Consider the following 23,338-nt stretch of genomic DNA (forward strand, 5'->3'; position numbering starts at 1 on the left):
CCGAAAAATCGAAGGAACAGTTTTGAAAATCTGCTGGCCGATCAATAAACGAACGATAAATTGAAAGGTTAATGTGTTTCTCGGCCAACCTGTTTGCACTAGATATGTGACAAACCTGAATTAATTTATGTCCATTGAACGATTTATCGTTCGAAATTCGGTCATTACATGATGGCACGATCGTCTGCTCTCAGGGCCGATTTTTCGTTTTTCGAAAATGAGTTTGCCCGATATTTCGGCTAGTGTATGGCCAGCATTACTGTCTTGGGGAGACATAGACTTGAATCCAAATTAACATTACTCCAAGGGCCTCACATATAGTGTCTGTCTTTCATACCCAGTGACGGTGAGTACCGTCACATATCTTCCCCCCCACCCCAAACGTAGACTAACCAGGTACCAGACTTCTAATCAGTCTGTGCCTGAGTTAGTCAGGTAACAAGTCGCAAAGAGTCAATCTATCCTGGCAGCCTCCTTGGTAAAGTTCCACATAGTTTGTAAGTTTGTGCTGGCAGGGAGCATAGAGCTCTCATAGCCGATCAGTCTGTGGAAGTTTGGTTTGGGCAGGCCAGGCTGGGCTCCTTGGTCACCCTGTGTCCCTAATAGACAAAGGGTGACTTACACATAAGAGGGGCCTAGGGGGCTGAGAGAGGGATTTCCTAACCTCTCTAAGGTAAGCTGTGTTCCACGAGCCCCCCCCCCCCCCCCATGTCTGCACCCACCCAGTACCCCAAACAAATTGTCCGGAACACAGCGTTACTCACCCAGCCAACCTCTGCTTCTCTCGGAGAACATACCTGCCGCTGGGGAGAAGACAGGGTGGCTAGGCTCACTCCCTTATGCTGTTGGTGACCTGGGCTAACTGTCCAGCATCCCTGGGATAGAGGTGTAGACCGCAGTTCCATCCACTACCACAGGAACTCCATCTTTTGTTAGAGCGGAGGAAACTCTGCCTCAACTGACTGACTGTTGGGGAGGGAGGACAATAACCTCCTCTCCCTTCTCCCCCCTGGATCCTTATCTGCTGCTGGGGAGTGACTGCCACCTTCTCACCCTGGGCCTCGGACTACAGCAGGTGTGGAGCAGAGGTCTTGGACCCTCTGTCCTGTTGCCAGCGCTTCTGCTATAGAAGTTTCTTGTAACTCCACAGATACTGCTAGCAGAAAATCCCATGTCCCTGTCAGTGGTGTTGCAGAAAGGCCGGCTGTCTCTTCTCTCAGGGATGCTAAAGCTGCTGTTGGTGTTGGGCAGAGTTCAGTTATATTAGTTCCTGATTCCTTCTGTTCCTCAGGGAAGTACACTGAAAAGTCAGTGGCCTGGCACACATCTTCCTAGGTCAGTGTTTCTCAACTCCGGTCCTCAGGGCACACTAACAGGCCAGGTTTGCAAGAAAACTGAAATACAGTTTGGTATGGGGGGAGAATGGCCCCCTGAGCTAGGACACTGGAGCAGTCATATAGACCAGTGGTCCTCAACTCCGGTCCTCGGGGCCCACTAACAGGCCAGATTTTAAGTATTACCTTGGGGAGATGCAGACTAGAATACTGCAATCACTGAGCAGCAAATTATATCACCTGGGATGTATTTCAGTTACCTTGCAAACCTGGCCTGTTAGTGGGTCCCGAGGACAAGGGTTGAGGACCACTGATATAGACATATGACACACAGCTCGGTAAGTGTGACCACGGTTCCCCCGGGTACCTGGTTCCCATATATCATGGGTCCATTTTTTTATTTATTTTTTTACTTAATTTTATTATCTTTTCATTTCATGTTTTGTATTTGATTACAAGCTATCAGCTTAAGACAGTAGAAGCATTTGGGATTTATGAAGGCAGCGGGTTGGTCTAGATACTAGTTGGTCCCGCCCATTGCCCACAGGAAAGGGGAGGAACCTGTTTAAGTGATTTTAGTATATATTTGGGCCTGCTGTGAAAGGAAGACCAGCTCCGAGGAAGGGAGCTTGACTCCCGAAACGTGTTAGAGGTCCTAATACAGGGACATGTTCCATTCAACATGTGGTGGATTCTTGATATGCGATTTTGTTCTTCATGTCTGTGAGTATGTTTTTGTCATTTTATTAAAACGTTTTAAAGGTGTTCACGGGTAATGCACTAGGTGTTTGCGCTTCCTTTTCTCTTTCATGTGCCTAGGTTTGGAGTTCCCTATCTGAAGAGAGCGGCACGCCTATCCTCCCAATCGGAGTGAGTGCTTGGGTGAATTGGTTGTTTGGATTATTGCGGCTTACCCCTGACCTGCTCTAGCTTCACTCCTGGTTCTGAACCAGCTTGCTCCATGGACCTGCTTCTGCCTTGTTCCTTATTGGCACGCAGTGTTTGACCCGGCTTGATCTCAACCACGCTTCTGCCTCTGCTCTTGACCGTCTTCCTGTGTTTGATCCCCGGCCTGGCTTCTGACCTTGCTTCCTGCCTTACCCATCTGTCAAGCTCTGCCAGCACCTCCAGAGAATCATCTACTGTGACCACTTCTCTGCTCTTGGGTGTCCTCAGATCTGGAATCATCATGCAGCTTCACCTGCAGGCAACCCATGCATCTTTTGGCATAGCACCCTCTGTCACCCCTTACACGGGTACTGTGGGGACTGGGGACACTCGGTCTCGAAGGGACAGAGTCTGAGTGGTCCGGGCCTGAAATCCCCACAACACAACCCCCTAATGGAGAGATACCGGTCACTAATAATGACATTACACAAAATGTTAATGTGGACGATATTGTTTCTGTTTCAGGTCTCGAAACAGAGTTGACCTCTGAGGGGGGGGGGGGGGAGTTTCTCCATTACAGGTTATGCTGGGAGAGGATGATGAGGAACTCTCCCCGTCGCAGTCCCAGGTTGAGGAGAGTGAAGGGGAAACCTCCTCAAGGCCAGTGCATCCAGACCTGGATGTATCCAGGGGTGCGTTTGGCACCGCTCAATTGCAGGATTTTACCTTGGTCAATGCTAGAGAGCAGGTTTCTGTTATTAATGGGGTCCCACAAATACAAGGTGCAGACTAGAGGTTTCCTTATTTTGCATTAAAAGGGAACTTGGTTTATCGAGTGGCTGAAACTGGGGAAACTGTAGTGCAGTTGCTGGTTCCCCAGTCTTGTAGGCGGATGCTCCTCGATCTTGCCCACAACGATGCACTAGGAGGACACCTGGGGGTGTAAAAAACAGAGGCCAGGATAACTGACTGGTTTTACTGGCCAGACGTAAAGGCTGAGGTTTAAAGGTATTGTGCGTCATGTCCGACTTGCCAGTTAACTGCCCCGGTGTCCCATTACAGAAACCCCCTGGTACCCCTGACAATTATTGAGGTACCATTTAAGAGAATTTTGATGGATCGCGTAGGACCCCTGGTGAAGTCAGCAAGGGGGTATCAATATATACCAGTCATCCTAGACTATGCAACTAGATATCCAGAAGCAGTCCCTTTAAGGAAAACTTCCTCTAAGGCCATTACCAGGGAACTATTTCAAATGTTCACAAACTGGGTTCCCCAAAGAAATACTGACGGACCAGGGCACTCCTTTCATGTCAAAAGTGATGGTGGACTGGTGCAAACTGTTCCAGATTAAGCAGTTGCGGACGTCCGTCTATCACCCGCAGACCGATGGCCTAGTTGAGAGGTTTAATAAAACCTTAAAGTCCATGTTAAAAAGAGTGGTCCAGAAAGACGGGAAGTATTGGGATATGTTACTCCCTGCCCTGTTGTTTGCCATCCGGGAGGTTCCACACGCATCAACGGGTTTCTCACCGTTTGAGTTAGTGTATGGGCGAAGGGCCCGGGGGTTGCTAGACCTAGTAAAGGAAACATGGGAAAGTGAGGCTTCCCCACACAAAACCGTGGTAGAGCGGTTTTTATTTTTATATTTTTAATTTAACATGTTTTTAGAAAAATTATTTTACTTAGCTGATATTAAAAAAAAAAAAATCGATGTAATATATTTGAATTCTAATATATACCTGTTGTTTTCAGGGTCTATAGAAGGGGAAACTTCAAGATGCATGCTTATACTGATGAAGGGAGGAGAAGAGAGGTGTTGAACTACCCCGACCTTTGCATGCATGATGCCTAAGCACTTGTACGAAGCTAATACTACTGTTTGAAAAATGTAGATATAGATAGATATAGATAGATATATATAGATATAGTTTTTAAAAGAAATTGTTTTCTATCGATATGATGTGGAATGCACAATTTTTTTGAAAGAATTCTTTGACTGTAAGTTTTTTTTATTAATATTAAAAATGGATTTTCCAAATAAATTTCAAGCATGTTTTATTGATATAAGTCATAAAAAAAATGGGGTGTGGTAAATGGAGACAAAGAAAAAATATAAAAGTATATGTTACCCTTTTAATCACGGTATATTTAGAAGCTGGTGCCCCCTTTAATCACAGTAATTTTTGAATCAGGTCCCCCCTTTAATCACAGTACATTTTGAATAAGGTCCCCCTTTAATCACAATAAATTTAGAAGCAGGCGCCTCCTTTAATCACAGTAAATTTTGAATCGGGTCCCCCTTTAATCACAGTAAATTTAGAAGAAAAAGGGGTTTGAATAAGCCCCTTTTTATAGATGGGATAGTTTACAATATGCCATCAGTATGTGTGATTAAGTTGTTGTTTAACAAACGTTTAGTCAGGTCAGAGTCATGTTGTATTGCCAATGCCCCCCTGCACTAAAAAGTGAGAGAGTGTTCTGTTCACAGTTTGTGTTTGTGGATGAAAAGAGAAATAGCCTTAAAGCGGAGTTTTAACATTTTTTTCCTTTTTTCTGGAGAGTTTAAACCTCGGACATTGTAAGATAATATGTTAACTATAACCATTGTTTCTTAATCTTCATTACTGTCTTTCTCTATCATCTCTTCAACTCTAAAGTGGCCATAAAAACTGTTCAACCAACACCAGGGATCCCTAAGAGATGGCATTAATCCCTCTGATTTTTCTTGTCTTGTGGGTTCTCTTAATTCTTGTATTTTCTTATAGGAGACGTTTTGATCTATTAACTTCTTTTTCCCTCTTTCTTCCCCTTTCCTCTTCCCACCCCTACCCTCCCCTCCCCCAACTATTCCCGGTCCCTCCATCAGGGTTGTCTATTCTCCTTCCTCCCTTTCCAATCGACTTGTGGCCGAGGTCGAGCTCTGCTAGTGGTCACCGTTCCCTCCCATCTTCCCTACCATAGGGTCTAATGGTGACGGCCCGCTGATCTCCATAGGGCCACCCGTTTTTTATTCTTACTTGCTCCTCCTCCCCTTCTCCCGCCAGCCCTCCCCCCCTCCCCCAATCCCCCCCGGTCCCCCCAGTCCTTTTTCATCCTCTTGTTTTCATCTTTTTCTTCTGTTTCCACTGATTCAATTCTCCTTCATCAACTTCTTCCTCTGGGCACTCCTGGTCGGTCCAGCCTGGAATATCCATAAGTGGGATTTTTACTGCTTCACAAAAGTCTTTGGTTTCCTCTGGGTATCTAAGGAGTACTGTCCTCCCATCTCTTCTCACTCCTAGGCCTGCTGGGAAGTTCCAAAAGTATTGTATATCTTTTTTCTTTAATATCTCTACCATTGGTCTAAGAATGCGTTTTCTATTAGTTGTCTCTTTTGCCAGGTCTGGGAAAATCTGAATGTCCTCCCCGTCATATTTTAATTCCGGTCTACTTCTCATTTTCCCCCAGATCTGGGCCCTTGTCTCATATTTATGGAATCTTACAATCACATCTCTTGTTTTCTCTTTTGGTAGGTTGGTTGGTTTACGCAACCTATGAATTCTCTCAAACTCAATTTTATCTTTGGTTGCCTTTCCCAGCAGAGGGTTAAATAACTTCTCCAGGGTTTCTTTTAAATTTTCTGTTGGCCCTTTCTCTGGTAATCCTCTTATTCTCAGATTTTTTCTTCGATTTCTATTCTCCTGGTCTTCGATTTTGTATAACATATTTCTCTGCTCCATTTTCATTTTTCTCATTTGTTCTTTTAGATTTTTTAGTTCTTTTCCTTGGGACTCCACCTTTTCTTCTTTCTTCTACTCTGCCCAGAATATGCCCAAAGTCGACATGTAATGTGGCCATCTCGGCTTTGATGGATCTTTCAAGGCTGGCAAACATTTCCCGCATTTCTGATTTTGATGGTGGATAATCTTTTTCATTGAATTCATCTTCTCTATTCATGTCTCCATCCTCTATTGTTATACTGCTTTCTCTTGACACTTGTAAGCTTTCTTCTCCACTTACTCCTATATGCTTTTGATTCTTAGTTTTCTTGGTTCCCTCTGTATTTTGTTTGGGTCTAACAACCGGTTGATCCTCTGGCTGTGTGTTTTGACCTTTTCCCTCAGATGTCATATAATTTTTAATTGTTCCTGGGCTTGCTGTGGTTTTTGGAGGCTTCCCTGCCACTTCCTTTGCCGGTTTACCTCTCATTGTGGATTCGGCTCTGGGGACTAAGCCCTCAGTATAGCTTCCTCTTTTGTCTCTATTTTCAGTATGAACTAAATATCATATACATTTATTCAGTGGTTCAAGTAAGAGAGGTCCCACACTTTTTGCACGACAGTCTCACTAGTTCTTAAGCTATACACTCACGCATGATAATATAGCTGTGCTACCAGGGGAAGCTGTTGTTGAAGTCAAACATATGAAAATTTCGGTGGTTTCCCTTCTCACTTAAGTACTCAGATTCCCGCACATTTCTCAATGCGCGTAAGTAAGATCTGGGGGGTTTCCACCCTCACCCAAGTGAGTAGAGTGCCACACTTTTTCCAGAACCGTTCAACTAGCTCTTAAGCATACACTTGTAAATAAATACTGTAGCAGTGCTTTCTAAGAAAGCTTTTATTTGAGATTGGTCATATAAGGATTCTGGGGGGTTTCCCCTCTCATTCAAACAGGCAGAGTCCCGAACCTTTTCAACACAAACCCGCCTTCTCTTAGACCTTATACTCATAGATGACAATATGTCTTTGCTTTCAGAGAGGGCCGGTATATTATATCCAATAAAGGAGGATTCTGGGGGGTTTCCCCCTCCCTAAGTAAGCAGAGTCCCACACATTTTTTCCAAACAGTCCCGATAATTCTTAAGCTATACACTCATGAAAGATAATCTAGCAGTACTTCCAAGGAGGGCTGATATTGAAATCCTGTGCAATAAAGTCCTGGGGGGTTTCCCCTCTACCATAAGTAAGCAGTGTCCCGCACAATTTTCAAAACCATCCCTCTGACTCATTAAACTGTAAACTCATAAATGAAAATATACAGATGCTTTCACGAAGGGCTGGGAATGAGATCAAGTGTAGTGCAGTTCTATAGGGGTTTCCCCTCATACTTTGGTAAACAGATTCCCGCACATTTTTTCTCAACAGTCTTGTTAACTCTTAAGCTATATACCCCTGGGTGATAATTTAGCAGTGCTTCAAGAAAGGCTGATTTTAGGATCCAACGCAGGGGGGTTCTAGGGGATTTCCCCTCTCGCTTAAGTAAGCATAATCCCGCACTTTCTTCAGATTAGTCCCTCTGTTCTATTAAAGCGGAGTTCCGGGCACAAAAAAGATTTTTGGATAGTTATTTTTTTTTTTTTTTTGTTTACTCACCTTTTTATTGACGATCGTAAATACTCACCTATGACAGCTTCCTCCTCCAGCGCCGAGGCTCGCCCCGTCACTTCCTGCCTCGCGATGATTCCTGGGAGCTAAACGTCATAGCTCCCAGGAATCAATGCGCCGCACCGGCCCCGCTCGTCATTTCCAGGCGACGCAGCATTCCCCTGCTAAACAGCTTCTGGGCATGCCCAGAAGCTGTTTAGGAATGCGGCGCCGCATCGGAAGTGACGAGAGGGGCCGGTGCAGTGCATTCTGGGACACGAAGACGGAGAAGAGGACCGCGCCGGCTTCAGCTGCCCACAACCGAGATGGAAACGCTGTGGAAGAAAATTTCTAAGTAAGTATTTCTTCTAAAAGGTAAGTGCGAACCGGGACAGATCAGAGGCTAGCCATTGTGTAATGTGCTATCCCTGACTGTCCCGGGGGTATGTTCAAGAAAAAAACGTTTCTCTGCCCGGAACTCCGCTTTAAGCTGCATACTCATAGATGATAATAAGACAGTGCTTTTTAAGAAGAGCTGATGTTGAGAAATAAACGTACAACCTCTCTGGGGGGTTTCCCTCGCATTCAATCAAGCAAGGTCCCACACCACTTTTCCATCACAGTCACATTAGCTCTTAAGTTATATAAGTAAGCAGAGTCCCACACATTTTTTCCAAACAGTCCCGACAATTCTTAAGCTATACACTCATGAAAGATAATTCAGCAGTACTTTCAAGGAGGGCTGATATTGAGATCATGTGAAATAAAATCCTGGGGGGTTTCCCCTCTACCATAAGTAAGCAGCGTCCCGCACAATTTTCAGAACCATCCCTCTGACTCCTTAAACTATAAACTCATAGATGAAAATATGCTGATACTTTCACGAAGGGCTAGGAATGAAATCAAATGTAGTGCAATTCTATAGGGGTTTCCCCTCATACTTTGGTAAACAGAGTCCCGCACATTTTTTCTCAACAGTCTCATTGACTCTTAAGCCATATACTCCTGGGTGATAATTTAACAGTGCTTCAAGGAAGGCTGATTTTATGATCCAACGCAGGAGGGTTCTAGGGGATTTCCCCTCTCGCTTAAGTAAGCATAGTCTCGCACTTTTTTCAGATTAGTCCCTCTGTTCTATTGAGCTGCATACTTATAGATGATAATAAGACAGTGCTTTTCAAGAAGATCTGATGTTGAGAAATAAACGTACAACCTCTCTGGGGGTTTCCCTCGTACTCAAGCAAGCAAGGTCCCACACCACTTTTCCATCACAGTCACATTAGCTCTTAAGTTATACACTCCAAATGATGATAGTATTTTTAAGAAAGACTGTTTTGATATCGTTCATATGAAAATTCTGGGGGGTTTCCCCTCTCACCAGTCCCCTTCGGCTAATCTGTGGCGTTCCTTGTAGAGTGGTATGGTGGGGATGATTACGATGTCCAATGTTGCTGGGTCTCTCCAAGCTGGATCTCTCGGCGGTGTTCGCTCCAATCAGAACTTCTCTCCTGATCCTGGACGCCGGCTCTCCCAGCGTCTCAGCAGCCCCTGCGCTCGGCGGCCACCTCTCCAATACACAGCCGATTCCAGTCTCCAGGAGGGACCCAGGGTGCTCGTCCTCCCTCCTCCAAACCTCAGGGAGGGTCAGCAACAAGGACCGGGTCGGGGGCCTCCGGGTAGCGGGGAGGGGGGGTAGCGGGATCCAGCTAGGCAGGCATCGAGGCTAGGTGAGAGAGCATTCCCTCACATCTCTCTGGGCGGTGGCTCAGAGACTCAGCAGGCCGTCGGGATCAGCTCCATCAGCAGGCTCCTCCCTCCATGCACCTGTCCTGCTCAGACCAGACCCTTCTGACCATCATTTATCTTACACAATAGGTAACACATATAACCAACTTATATGACTTGTATAACATTAAGTAAATACATACAAATACTATTAATTATGACTGGAATTACACTAATCCTTAACTAACATTATTTAAACTAATATATGTCATTCCTAGTATTACACATGGATCCTATTCTTGACTTCCATGACATACTATCCCACAGATACCTTATATGTCCTCTTCCAACTAGCTACATACTCCAGAATTATCTGACATTTTACTGTCTCAGCTCAGATGAAGAACTCCATTGTTAATCACCGGATCAAGGTCATTCACACATACTGTATTAATACTATGATTAATCATAAAATCACATATATTTTGCAAGCTTGCTGTGAATATAATATAATTCCAATGAGTGCCGAATTATGAATTTGGAATAAATATTTAACAGTCTATATGGAGTATGGAGCAGTCAGGGAAACTATATACAATTGTTTTTCACTCATCAAATGCCATGGAAGCTCTATTGGTGGGGGGAAACCAGATCTGATAGCAATAGACAGCTTGTTATCAGAATCGGTTTCCCCTGGATATGAAGGGACAAATGAAAGAAGGAAGAGTCAGGATGGTCTATACGGAGTATGGAGCAGTCAGGGAAACTATATACAATTGTTTTTCACCCATCAAGTGCCATGGAAGCTCTATTGGTGAGTGAGAAACTAGGTCTGATAGCAATAGGCAGCTTGTTATCAGAATCGGTTTCCCCTGTGTAGAAAGGGTCCAGGGAAAGAAGGAAGAGTGAGGATGGTCTATATGGAGTATGGAGCAGTCAGGGAAACCATATACAAGTGTTTTTCACCCATCAAGTGCCATGGAAACTCTATTGGTGGGTGGTAAACCAGATCTGACAGCAGAAATGTTTCTGTGAGTTTCCCTGCTTTCCTTCCCCAGAATGAGTCCTGGGAAGGGGAAAAGGGTGAGCATACTTTAGTTGGGGTGGCACAAGTGATGGCCACTCGGGTAAGGGGAGGGCGGGTCCAAATTGGTTTAAACCCTCCACGCCCAGGGCCGTCTTTAATATGGATTGGACCCTGGGGAAACGTTTTTTTGGGCCCCCCCCATGCAATTTAGCTCTCCACCCCAACATCTCAATCTCTGTGGAAATGTTTTGCACAGAGCAGCCCCGATCCTCCTCTTCTGGGGTCCCCCAACAGCATTCCTTCATACACAAATCACAGTATCCCTTATCACATCACAGCGCCCCATTACATTGCAGCAATTTTCATGCATAGTGCCCCTTTACAAATCACAACACCCCATTATATTGCAGCCATTTTCATGTCACAGTGCCCCTTTACAAATCACAACACCCCATTACATTGCAGCCATTTTCACATCATAGTGCCCCTTTAAAAATTACAGTACACCTTATCACATCACAGCGCCCCATTATATTGCAGCCATTTTCACCTCATAGTGCCCCTTTACACATCACGGTACCCCTTTTCATATTACAACACCCCATTACATTGCAGCCATTTTCACGTCATAGTGCCCCTTTACACATCACAACACCCCATTACATTGCAGCCATTTTCACATCAATGTGTATACTAGTGCGGTATGACTTAAACCTGCAGGAGGACCAGTTTTTTTATTTGTAAATTACTTTACTACTGCTTCAGGCCTGATTTACATGTATGCGGGTTGGCGGCCCACATTTTAGAAGGGACAGCATCCTATTCATTTGAATAGGCTGCTATGCCAGTGTAAGGGATGTCGGGTACCCCATAAAAATAACACATTTCCGTTTTATGGCATTTCTATTAATTTACCAGTAGATGGCAGCACAAAGCACAACTGCAAGCAAGGCATGGGAGGAACTAAAAGTTAGATCTTTCGTTCCTGGGGAACAGAATAGAAGTGCTGTGTCCCTCAGAATCATACCTCACTCATGTCCTTGTATTTGCAGAACCGTTTTCAATAAAAATAATTCTGGTTTCACCCGGTCCGATCCCTTCGCACATTGGAATTATTGACCATACTTTCAGCATATGTGCAACAAAATTGGCGCCCGAACAGGGACCGGGTGAAGAAAACGCAAAGGTCACGGAAGTGGAAGAGAGCGGTTACGCTGTCCGTGGCGAAGCTGAGAGAAGATTAAAAGTATTAACCGCTGCTGCACAGGAATCGCACACAGATGGATGTAGAAAAGTTGCAAGATGAAATCAGTGGGCATCTGATTCACATGACAGTCGGTGATCTCATTGAGACTTGCCAGTTTATCAAGGCCTCCGAAGCAAGTATGGCAACAGGAAAAACCCGGCGCCACTATATGCGTCAATGAGGTGATAGATGAACTGGTCGAGACTGAAAGTGAAGAAGCGGTGAGACAATTTCTCCAAGCAACTAAGAGATTCGTCAGTGAGCTAGAGAAAAAGAGGGACAATGCTGAAGCACCAAACACCAGTGAGAAAGACCCCCAACCAGAACAGCAATTAGCCAATCTGAAACAACAATACCACGCTATGAAGGAGAAGTTCCAGGAAACGTCCAGAATGATTGAGGAACAAATAAAAGAGCTGAGTACTAAAAGACAGGACTCAAATGACAGCCATTCAAAACAAGAACCTATTCCAGTTACTCAGAGACTTCACCATGGTAACTTGCCAGAGGTGACAATCAGAAAGGACTTTAAGATTGCTGGTCAGATAGGTGAAAAGGAACAGAAAGACAAGTTGTCCTATACAAACCTTATGCACCAGATTGACATGGGACTACAAAAAGGATATCTTGAGTCAGAGATTGTGGAAGCTGTGGTAAAAGCCATTGGCCCCGGCCTTAGTCTCAGAGGTATGCTGGAAATGAAGAATGGACTGACCCTAGTGCAACTTAGGAGAATCCTAAAAAGCCATTACAAGGAAGAAAATGCTTCCGAACTGTACCAACAATTGATAAACATCTCACAGAATAGTAAGGAAACTCCTCAGAATTTCCTGTTCAGAGCTATTGAATTGAAGGACCGCCTGTTGTTTGTCTCACAAGGAGAAGGTTCGGATGAACACTTCAGCGCTGAGCTGATACAAAAGAAATTCCTAAGGTCAGTGGGTACTGGACTGAGAAGTGACCATATCAAGTTCCAATTAAAGCAGTATTTAGATTATCTGTCCATTTCAGATGAGGTGCTCATAGAGAAAACAAATGAAGCCACTAATATGGAGATGGAAAGGGAACAGAAGCAAAAGAAAACTCAACCCAGCAATTCGATGAAAGGGAAAGAGTGTCAGTCCAATGTCTTACAGTGTCCTCAGGAACCAGATGTCCTGACAACGACTGCCGACACAAGATCAAGTAGCCCAACCATCCAACAGCTTTCAAAGAGCAACGCTGAACTGGAAAAGCTGATACTCCAGATGCAAAAAGAGATGATAGAGATGAAAACACTTCTCCAAGGTTCGAGAACTCGATGAGATTGTGAACTTAGAGGGCCTCAGTTAACAATGGGCATGAGCAATGGAGGTTGTCAATCTTGTAAAAGAACTGGTCGGAGAACTGCCTGTGACCATTGCTTCCACTGTGGTCATTCTGGACATATAGCAAGATACTGTAAAATGACCAGTCCCAACCAGTTAAACGGGAGAGGGTTGCTGTCAAGCGACCGACAGTAACCTGTGCGAGAGCCAACCCTGTGTCCCAAACTGCAACTCTTGTCGGTAGCAAAGCAACAAGTACTCAAACCACCATCAGTGCCCCTGCTGGAAGAGTGAGCCCAGATCTCTTGCAAAGGGTACCCACCCGCAGTAACCAAAGATTCTACCAGGTGGCTGAGGAAGTGCCAACTCATGTGGACGGTGTTACCATGAGACAAAACAGCAAGTTACTGAGTCTCATTGGAAAAAAGTGCCTTGTGACCTGTGAAATAGATGATACTCCTGTCCAGGCCCTATGGGATACTGGCTCTCAGGTTAGCATTATCAATGAGAGCTGGAGACAGCGGGTTCTGCCAAATACGGTGCTCCGATCTTTTGAAGAATTGCTTGGGCCCGGAGTCGTCCTAGGTAAAGCAGCTTATAATGTTATTGAAGAACTCTTCAAGGAGACATCTGCCAAGGGAAAGAAAGCCATTCCAGGTTTTGTAGACATACTAGGGACAGCATTGGAACTGTCGACTACCAAAACAGAGATCCTTGTAAGTCTACTACAAGCCAGTCACAGGGAAACTGGTGGTGCTACACTAAAGACTGATACTAAGAACCAAAGAACTCCGGCAAACACAGGGACGTATCTCAGGTGTAGGGCTCACGCCAAACCAGCACTGCAAGATCAGACAGTTTTGTTTACACCTGATGAGGCCCATCATTGGCCTGATGGACTGCATGTAGGTGAGACATTAGTATCACTCCAAAAGGGACGATTTTCCAAACTATTCCAAACTATTCATCCCGGTTTGGAACACAACTAAGCGGGACATTATTTTATCAGGTCAGACTAGGTGGGGTGCCTCGAGCCCATAAAGACAACTTACCCAGCTCAGGTGAAACTGAAACAATCAGTGAGTGTGGCCACTCACTCAGTAACTCATCGGCCACCGACATCCAGACAAGGGCCGGAAGGTCAAGTGGAAAAACTAAACATGAGTCAATCACTGGTAAGCGATGCTAATCGAGAGGAGGATCAACAGGTAGTGAAGATGATGTTAAGGGAGGAATGCAATGCTTTCGCCAAAGATGACTCTGATGTAGGATGTATCCCTTCCCTACAATTGCAACTTCGCCTCAAAGACAACACACCTGTTAGGAGTACTTACATGTCTGTACCGAAACCACTGCACCGAGAAGTGAAAGAGTACCTGCAGGATCTACTGAATCGTGGATGGATTGCGGAGTCAAAATCTCCATACTCATCACCCATTGTGTGCGTAAGGAAGAAGGACGGTAGTTTAAGACTGTGTTGTGACTACAGAGAATTGAACCAAAAGTCCATCCCTGACAGCCATCCAATCCCTAGGATCCAAGACATGCTGGACAGCCTAGGAGGAAGTTCATGGTTTTCGGGGCTAGACCAAGGGAAAGCCTACCATCAAGGATTTGTGGAAGAATCCAGTCGACCACTGACTGCATTTATCACACCTTGGGGTCTGTATGAGTGGATCAGAATACCCTTTGGCATTAGCTCTACACCAGCTGAATTTCAACGCAGCATGGAAACCTGTTTAATGGGACTGAGGGATGAGATCTGTCTGCCGTACCTAGATGACAACCTGGTTCACAGCAGATCATTCCAAGAACATGTGGAGCATGTCAGGTTGGTACTGCAGCGATATCAACAACATGGAGTCAAGTTAACAGCTAGGAAGTATGAACTCTTCCGAAACAAAGTCAGATTCTCGGGCAAGATTGTGTCCAAAGATGGTCATTCCATGGATCCGGCAGACACTGCGCCTGTGCTGGCATTGAAGAACAACCAGCCAAAGACTGTTGGAGAACTCGGGAAACTACTAGGATTCCTTTCCTACTATCGCCCTTACGTCCAAAACTTTTCCAGAATTGCAAAACCCCTCTATGAATTACTGTCAGCGGATACAACACCTGCTGCATCATCAGCACCAACTAGCCAGTCCAGGAAGAAGAAGAAGCCATCACCAAAGCTAAGAGGTCAACTACCCTCATCAGTCTATAGTCTGGACTGACCACCACCAGGTAGTGCTGAACCGACTTATTGAGGTGTAAACTAAACCTCCAGTGATGGGTTATCCTGACTACAGCAAATCCTTTGTTCTACACTGTGATGCCTCGCAAGAAGGACTAGGAGCTGTGTTGTACCAAGAGCAAGAGGAAAAGTTAAAGGTAATTGCTTACGGGTCTAGAACTCTCACACCTGCCGAGAAGAACTATCACATGCATTCGGGAAAACTAGAGTTCCTAGCGATGAAGTGGGCCATATGTGATAGGTTCCGAGACTACCTATACTACTGTCCATCCTTTGTAGTATATACTGACAATAATCCCCTAACCTATGTCCTCACTACGGCTAAACTAAACGCAACAGGTCATCGATGGGTCGCAGAATTAGCTGACTTTAATTTCACCATCAAGTATCGTCCAGGAAAAAGGAATGCGGACGCAGATGTACTTTCCCGTATGCCATTAATTCCTGTACAGTACATGCAACAGTGTTCGCAAGAAGTTGACCCCAAAATCGTCGGATGCATAACCCAAGCACTTCAAGTACATCAGAAGGAAGAAATGCCTTGGCTGTGTCCAGTAACCATCGCCCATATGACATCAACAATAGATGGTACCCAAAATAAGGTAGCTCAAATACCCAAAGGGACCATTAGGACAGCCCAAAAAGAAGACTCTGTGATTGGCCCAGTGTGGAAGTACAAGAGCCAAAACCGATTCCCATCAAAACAGGAACGGCAAGGTGGACCACTTGATCTCTTCATACTAATGAAACAGTCGACCAAGCTATACCTTGATGAAGATGGAATCTTGAGACGGAAAACATCATCAGGTTCTCAACTAGTGTTGCCCAAGTTGTATCATCATTTGGTGTTCAAAGAATTACATGAAGATATGGGACACTTAGGAGTCGAAAGGACTGTAAACCTGATCAGAGAAAGATTCTTTTGGCCACATATGCAGAGAGACGTTGAGCAATACATCAACCACCAGTGCACTTGTCTGAACGACAAAACGCCCACATAAGCCTACTAGAGCTCCATTGAACAATATTGCCACCACATATCCTTTTGAGCTGGTCCCCATTGACTTTCTCCATCTCGAGACTTGTAAAGGAGGTTATGAGTACATATTAGTGGTAATCGACCATTTCACCAGGTTTGCTCAAGCCTACGCAACCAAAAACAAGTCAGCAAAGACTGTTGCCGACAAGATATTCAGTGACTTTGTCTTGAAGTTTGGATTTCCTACCAGAATTCACCATGACATGGGTAAAGAATTTGAAAATCAATTGTTCTTGGCATTAGGGAAACACTGCCATATCCAGAACTCTCACACAACTCCATATCATCCAGAAGGCAATGGACAATGTGAAAGATTTAATCGTACCCTGTTGTCTATGCTTCGGACCCTGTCACCAGATTCCAAGAAAGACTGGAAAAGTTCACTTGCACAGGTCGTACATGCATACAATTGCACCAAGAGTGAAGCTACAGGTTATTCTCCATTCTTTCTACTGTTCGGAAGGTCTCCAAGATTACCCATAGATAGCATGTTTGACACTCCAGTAACAGAAAAATACAAGACTCACTCTGAGTATGTGAAAACGTGGACAGATAGGATGACTGAGGCCTACCAAGTTGCTTCAAAGGTAGCTACTCAAGCTGCACAAAGAGGAAAAGGACACTATGACAAGAAGACTCATGGAGTTGAGCTTGCGCCTGGCAGCAGAGTTCTTGTAAGAAATCTTACTGAAAGAGGAGGACCAGGAAAATTGAGATCGTTACGGGAAGATGCCGTACATGTTGTACTTAGGAAAAAGTGTGAAGATAGTCCGGTGTACGAGGTCAAGCCAGAAATTGGAAAAGGCCGAACAAGGATTCTACACCGCAATTTGTTATTGCCATGCGATTACCTACCCATCGACAGAGATCAGAAGATACCTGACAGACACAGTGCCAGAAAACAAGTACCAAAGATGGCTCAAATGCCTAGACGCATATCTGAGGAAGTATCAGAAGATGAATCCGACCATGAACAAGAGCAATGGAGATCTTTCATTCCTGTAACTCAAAGAGATCACGCAAGGAAAGACACAGAATTAAATCCAGAAGCAGCAGTGTTCTACCCTTGTCAGTTTGAAACGAGTGAGGAAGTTACAGAAGAAAGTACAGCGGAAGTTCAAGAAGAAAGTACAAAGGAAGCTACAGCGGAAGTTACAGAGGAAGCTACAGTGGAAATTACAGAGGACAAGCCTGTGGGTCAACCTGAACAAACTGCATGTTCACCAGGAGATATATAAGAAGAAAATCCTTCACCAGGAAAGCCAACAGAGACAGTTGACTGTGACGAAGGAGAATATGAGAACACTTCGGATGCCCTTCCTCTACGCAGGATACAGCCCAGCAGGAACAGGAGACAACCAAAAGTTCTGACTTATGACACTTTGGGTCAACCCAGTAGTGCTGCCAGAAATGCAGCTGTACATGTCATAGACTGTATTCATACACTACCCGTTTGCCCTAGATGGTATTTAAGTCAAGAATGTTTTGCTGAGGACTCTAAAAACTGGTAAAAACAGTCATATATATTATGATACGGTCTCTTAATTATCACTATGTTACAGTTGTTTACTTATGTCGAAGATGTTAGGTGTTATTTTCTGTAGTTAACAGAAGGACATTTCTTGCACTCTCACTGCAGATTTTCCAGGTCAAGCAAAAATAGCTTCACGTGATGGGACTAGGTAGTTAAGGTAAAGTTGGCCGACAACAAAATGGATAGAGAGTATAAGGTGGTTATGCTGTTTTGTATTGATAACGTACCATGGGTATCCCACCTTAAAAAAAAAACAAAGGACAGAAGTAATAAGATGTTCCCTAGTTCTCCATCAAACCTCATCTTCTTAATAGCCTACACAAACCTGTGTTGTAAAGGTTTACTAATTGGTTGGCTTAACAGTGGCGGCCGGCCGATAGGGGGCGCAGGGGCGCCGCCCCCCAAAAAAGAAAAAGACAAAAAAAAAGATTAAAAAAAAAAATTTTTTGCCCACAAGGGGCGCCCGCCTCATTGGTGCCTATGGGGGGTGGGGTTTTCCACCCGCAGAGGCGCCGATAGGCGGCCTTTTGGGGCGTAACTGTAGCGCAGAGCACTGCGCTACACCACCCCCCTTTTGGCACCCGCCTCATTGGTGCCTATGGGGGGGTGGGGTTTTCCACCCGCAGAGGCGCCGATTGGCGGCCTTCTGGGGCGTAACTGTAGCGCAGAGCACTGCGCTACACCACCCCCCTTTTTTGATGTCTTGGATCATGATTGGTCCAGACTCCAGCCTGGACCAATCATGATTCAGAACATCCATGCTGACCTCGTTGGGGGCGGTGCTGGTGCGTGCATCAGTCACTCACCGTCACCGCCCGGTCACCTTCCCGCCGCCGCAGAAGAGGAGTCGCGAGGAGGGGAGAAGCCGCCGCCGGGAGCCGAGCAGAAGAGGATGGACGTCGGAGTCGCGAGGAGGGGAGAAGCCGCCGCCGGGAGCCGAGCCGTCGCCAGGTAAGTGTCTCAGGGAAAGTGCTGACTCGTGATCCGTGGTAGATTGCGCTGTCGGCAGTGGCTAGCCTGTGATTATCAAGAGATTGGGAGGAAATATGCCGCCTCTCGCATGAATGTTTGTAAAGGATTTTTACACTAAAATCCCTCTTCTCTGCACCCCAACTGTGTCTATTGGACACAATTGGATCATGGTTAAGGCAAGGCTCTATTTACTTCCCCGGGGCATGGTGGCACATGATATCCCCTGTGAAACACAACATGGCAGTGTGTTTGGGGCTGTCCTGCAGCCATTGCCAAGTTTTGACCAGTGGCTGAGACAAGCTAAAAATTTGCTCCAACCCCCTGTTTTTGCATCAGTGCCCATGTGAAAGGGACCTCCTAGGAAGAAGAGTGGTCTAATGATTGCAGACATCTCAAGTCTCCTGCAAGTCGCGGGAGACTCCCGGTTTCCGCCCTGAGCTCACGGACACCCACGAGCTCAGAGCAATATCCCGGCTGTGTGTCAGTCACTGAGTGTCATGACCCATGTCGATGATGATGAGTCAGCCTGCAGTGAGTGTGAACGGAGCTGCTGTAAGGACGGCTCACAGGCGGAGTGATATCACATGCACTCCGCCTGTGGGAGGAGCGGCAGAGAGGAAGCAATGGCTTTGCTCTCTACTTCAGCCGCATTCGTCCACTCCAGGAGGCATTGTGGCGCGTGCGGGATCGGCCACAACACAGTGACCAACTCACCTAACCCAGAGGCCAGTACGCACCAGAGAGCAGCAGCAGTGACCAGACCAGCACCAGAGGCCAGCACCAGGTACCAGTGACCATTACCAGCACCAGTGACCAGGACCATTACCAGCACCAGTGACCAGTACCAGCACCAGTGACCAGGCCAGTACCAGTGACAATTACCAGTGACCATTACCAGCACCAGTGACCAGTACCAGTGACCATTACCAGCACCAGTGACCAGGCCAGTACCAGTGACAATTACCAGTGACCATTACCAGCACCAGTAACCACTACCAGTGACCACTACCAGCACCAGTGACCATTACCAGCATCAGTGACCATTACCAGTGACCAGCACCAGTGACCAGGCCAGCACCAGTGACCACTACCAGCACCAGTGACCACTACCAGTGACCACTACCAGCACCAGTGACCACTACCAGCACCAGTGACCACTACCAGTGACCAGGCCAGCACCAGTGACCAGTACCAGTGACCAGGCCAGCACCAGTGACCAGGCCAGGACCAACACCAGTGACCAGGTATACTAATTACATTTTATTTCATTATTCTCTGGTTGTTTTAAATTGGGAAGGGGGGGGGGGGGTGCGGTGGTGGTGGCGTGCGTGGGGGGGGGCGGCGTGCGTGGAGGGGGGGGCACCTCCCTGAAATGAGTTTTTGCAGCTTGGGATGTCTGTGATTGTATTTCATGATTTTAGAAGATGTTTTTCAAACAATCTTATTGTTATTTAGACCAGACTTGTCCTGTAAATAAAATGCATTTTCATGAATACAGTAAAACCTTGGTTTGAGAGTAACTTGGTTTAAGAGCGCTTTGCAAGACAAGCAAAATTTTCAAATAAATTTTGACTTGATATACAAGCAATGTCTTGATATACAAATAGCCTCAAGTCACAGCTGAGTATAAAAGAGAAGAGAGGCGCCTCTAAGTGTAGCAATATGGTTAAATTTAATGAAGGTACAACATTTAGCAACTCACATGGTTGATGATTGGAACAGGCACATCTAAGGATGCAGGCATCCAGGCTAAAGCTGTCCACATAGACCATCCTCCGCACCGCCATCTACGTCATCCCTTCAATGCTGCTCCTCGCTTTCAGATCGCTTTACTGCAGGGTGGTCTTCCCAGTCAGGATTACAGACTGGCAGCCGGCAGTGCAGAAAATAGTCTATGTGGACAGCTTTATCTCGGATGCCTGCATACTTAGATGTGCCTGTTTTTTTAGCAGATATAGAGTCAGAACATTGAAGGAAATCATGGACCGTTTAAGGAAAATGATAAACACACTTGGCAAGCGTTTGTCCTCAAACAAGCTCTTAAAGTGTGTTTTGTTGAACACAGCGGTTGAACTCTTTGGTTGTCTGAACTCTCCCTCTTTTGTTACACCAAGTCAAAGCTATTATTGGGATATAGAAAACTTTGATCACTTCTACACTTCTTCACTACAAGGTGCACACTCACAATGTCCTGAAATCACATACACCGATTTAACAGAAAGCTTAGCCACATTGCCAGCTTTAGATGGGAGCTCCTTGCCATGCATGGCTGCAGAGGAAGAACCAGCGAGTAATACTGAGCCACAGGCTACACAACAGATCTTCTATTTCTTGGTTCCTGCAGATTTAATTTCACATGTTGTCATACAGGATTGTGATACAGAAATCTTGTATGGCTTACTGAATTGTGTACAAGAAATAGATATTACACCTAGTATCCTCTGGGACAGTTATGATCTCCACGAATCAAACAAGAAAAGGAGTTGTGTGCTTGGAAACGAAACCATACAAACCTTGGACGATGGTGATACAGAAATCTCCTCCTTGCATGATTTACTGAGCTATGTAGATGGAATAGATGCTACTCCTACACCCAGGGCCGGTGCTAGACTATTTTACGCCCTAGGCAAGACCAGCTACTTGCGCCCCCCCCCCCCCCCAAAAAAAAAAAAAAAAAAGGGAAGGGGTTAAATACTCCTCTGTGTCATACCCAGTGACCCTGATCTGATGGTTCCTCCATGTTATGCTTTCATACCCAGTGACCCCCCATGTTCCTCCATGTCACACCCGGGGACCCTGAAGTCCCTCCGTGTTACACCCAGGGACTTTGATGTTTTTCCATGTCACACCCTTGGACTCCAATATTCCTCCATGTCATGCTGTCATACCCACTGACCCTGATGTTCCTCCATGTCACACCCAGGGACCCCCGTGTTCCTCCATGTCATGCTGTCATGCTCAGTGACCCCAATGTTCCTCTATGTCAGACCCTGATGTTTTTCCATGTCACAGTTGGGGACCCTGATGTTCCTCCATGTCACACCTGGGGACCCCAATGTTCCTCCGTGTCACACTTGGGGACCCCAATCCCCTATGGCACACCCAGGGACCCCAATTCCTCATGGCACACCCGGTGACCCCTATCCTCCAAGTCACACCTGGTGACTCTGATTCCCCATGGCACACCTGGTGACCCCGATTCCCATTCACACCAGGGATGCTCCATGTAACACCCAGGCACCAGCTCAGTGCAGAGAGTCACTTCCTGCCTGGGGTAAAGGCCGTTCAGCTACAGCTGAAGAGGATCATCATGCAGGCAGCACTCTGGTGGGCTCCATTCCTGCCTCTTGGGGCCCCTCCAACAGTAGTGGAAAGCCAGGGCCTGATAGTTCCACCACTGCCCAAGACACCTGGCATCTTTCTCTGCCCCTTCTACCTCCCCTACCGCCACCTCTCCCCTCAGCTCACAATAATCATTCATGATGGAGAGAGATTGCCGACTCCTGGCTGCGCCCCTAGGTGGCAATGCGCCCTAGGCGGCTGCCTAGTTTGCCTAGTGGAAGCACCGGCCTTGCCTACACCTAGTATCTTCTGGGACAGTTACGATTTCCACAAATCCAACAAGGAAAAAACGTGTGAGCCTGAAAAAAACTGGAGCACATCAAATGAAGAATTCTGCAGCTTTGAGGATTTGATGCTCATGGATGTATCCACGCTATCCGAAGAGAGAGCGGAACCAGTATCTTCTACGCCATGGATTAGTAGAAGAAAAAAGTGTCTTGCATTTTTTTTAGGACTCGGCTATGTACATCTGTAATATGTCCCGTTAATCTAAAGGTATAGGGGACCTAACTGTAGCCCATAGCCAGAATTTAGATCTACAAATTTACCAAGTCACAGCTACGATCAGTCAGCTATTGTCAATCACCTACTCCACTAGGCACACTGGGATTGATTTTGCTAGAGCTAGTGCAAACTTTGGTGCAGCTGTGCATGGTAGCCAATTGGCTTCTAACTTCAGGCTGTTCAATTAAGCTTTAACAAAAAAAAAATGGAATCTGATTGGCTTCTATGCAGGGCTGCACCAGATATTGCACTCTCCAGTTCTGGTAGATTAACCCCAGTTGGCTCCTGATCATCTAGCTTTCTCATCACCTATCTGACACATAAACCTTCACAAAAGCTCACTGATTAAGCACAGAAGATTGCTCCTGATCATGTCTATGTTTCTGATTGGTGTGTACCTCCTTGTTTTTGAGCCCCCCCCCCCCATCAATATGGTCAATATTTATTGTGGGAACCTGATCTAATCGGGTCTAGTTGCCTCTACTGTAAATGTCCTTGAATATTTTTAGATTTCAGAGAACCTGCAATCGTGCACTAACCTGTCAAGTGTAGACTGCAGAATTATATTTTCATGGTTCCTCTCCTAGGTTGCCCTCCATGGACAAGCACAGTTCAACTTAAATGTCCAAGTAAAGGACCAGTCTCTGCTTAGCTGTTGGGTATAATCCCAAGTCAGAGCTTGCACATTTGTCTCCTGCTCCTATGTGATGGCACTGGCCCCCATAATAAGGAATCAAACTATCGGGTATTTTAGTTACTCATGGCAGGGGAAAAGAACATGATATGGTACTGGGAGACTGGTCTTTAAAAGCAAACCAGTGTTTTTTTTTGCCTGA

The 23,338-nt window shown here is 45.7% G+C and overlaps 1 protein-coding gene across 1 annotated transcript; it reads left to right on the top strand.

Moving 5' to 3' along the window:
- Positions 1-20,636: 20,636 nt before the first annotated feature.
- LOC309543899 (uncharacterized protein) lies at positions 20,637-22,473 on the top strand (the record flags this gene model as incomplete). The annotated part of the gene is made up of 2 exons (XM_082276313.1): positions 20,637-21,247; positions 22,242-22,473. 2 exons carry the CDS (start codon positions 20,637-20,639, stop codon positions 22,471-22,473), a joined length of 843 nt encoding a protein of 280 aa, XP_082132439.1.
- Between the last annotated feature and the right edge of the window lie 865 nt (positions 22,474-23,338).

Source organism: Pelophylax lessonae, assembly GCF_965119305.1.
Source record: "Pelophylax lessonae genome assembly, contig: HAP1_SCAFFOLD_495, whole genome shotgun sequence".
Taxonomy (NCBI): Eukaryota; Metazoa; Chordata; class Amphibia; order Anura; family Ranidae; genus Pelophylax; species Pelophylax lessonae.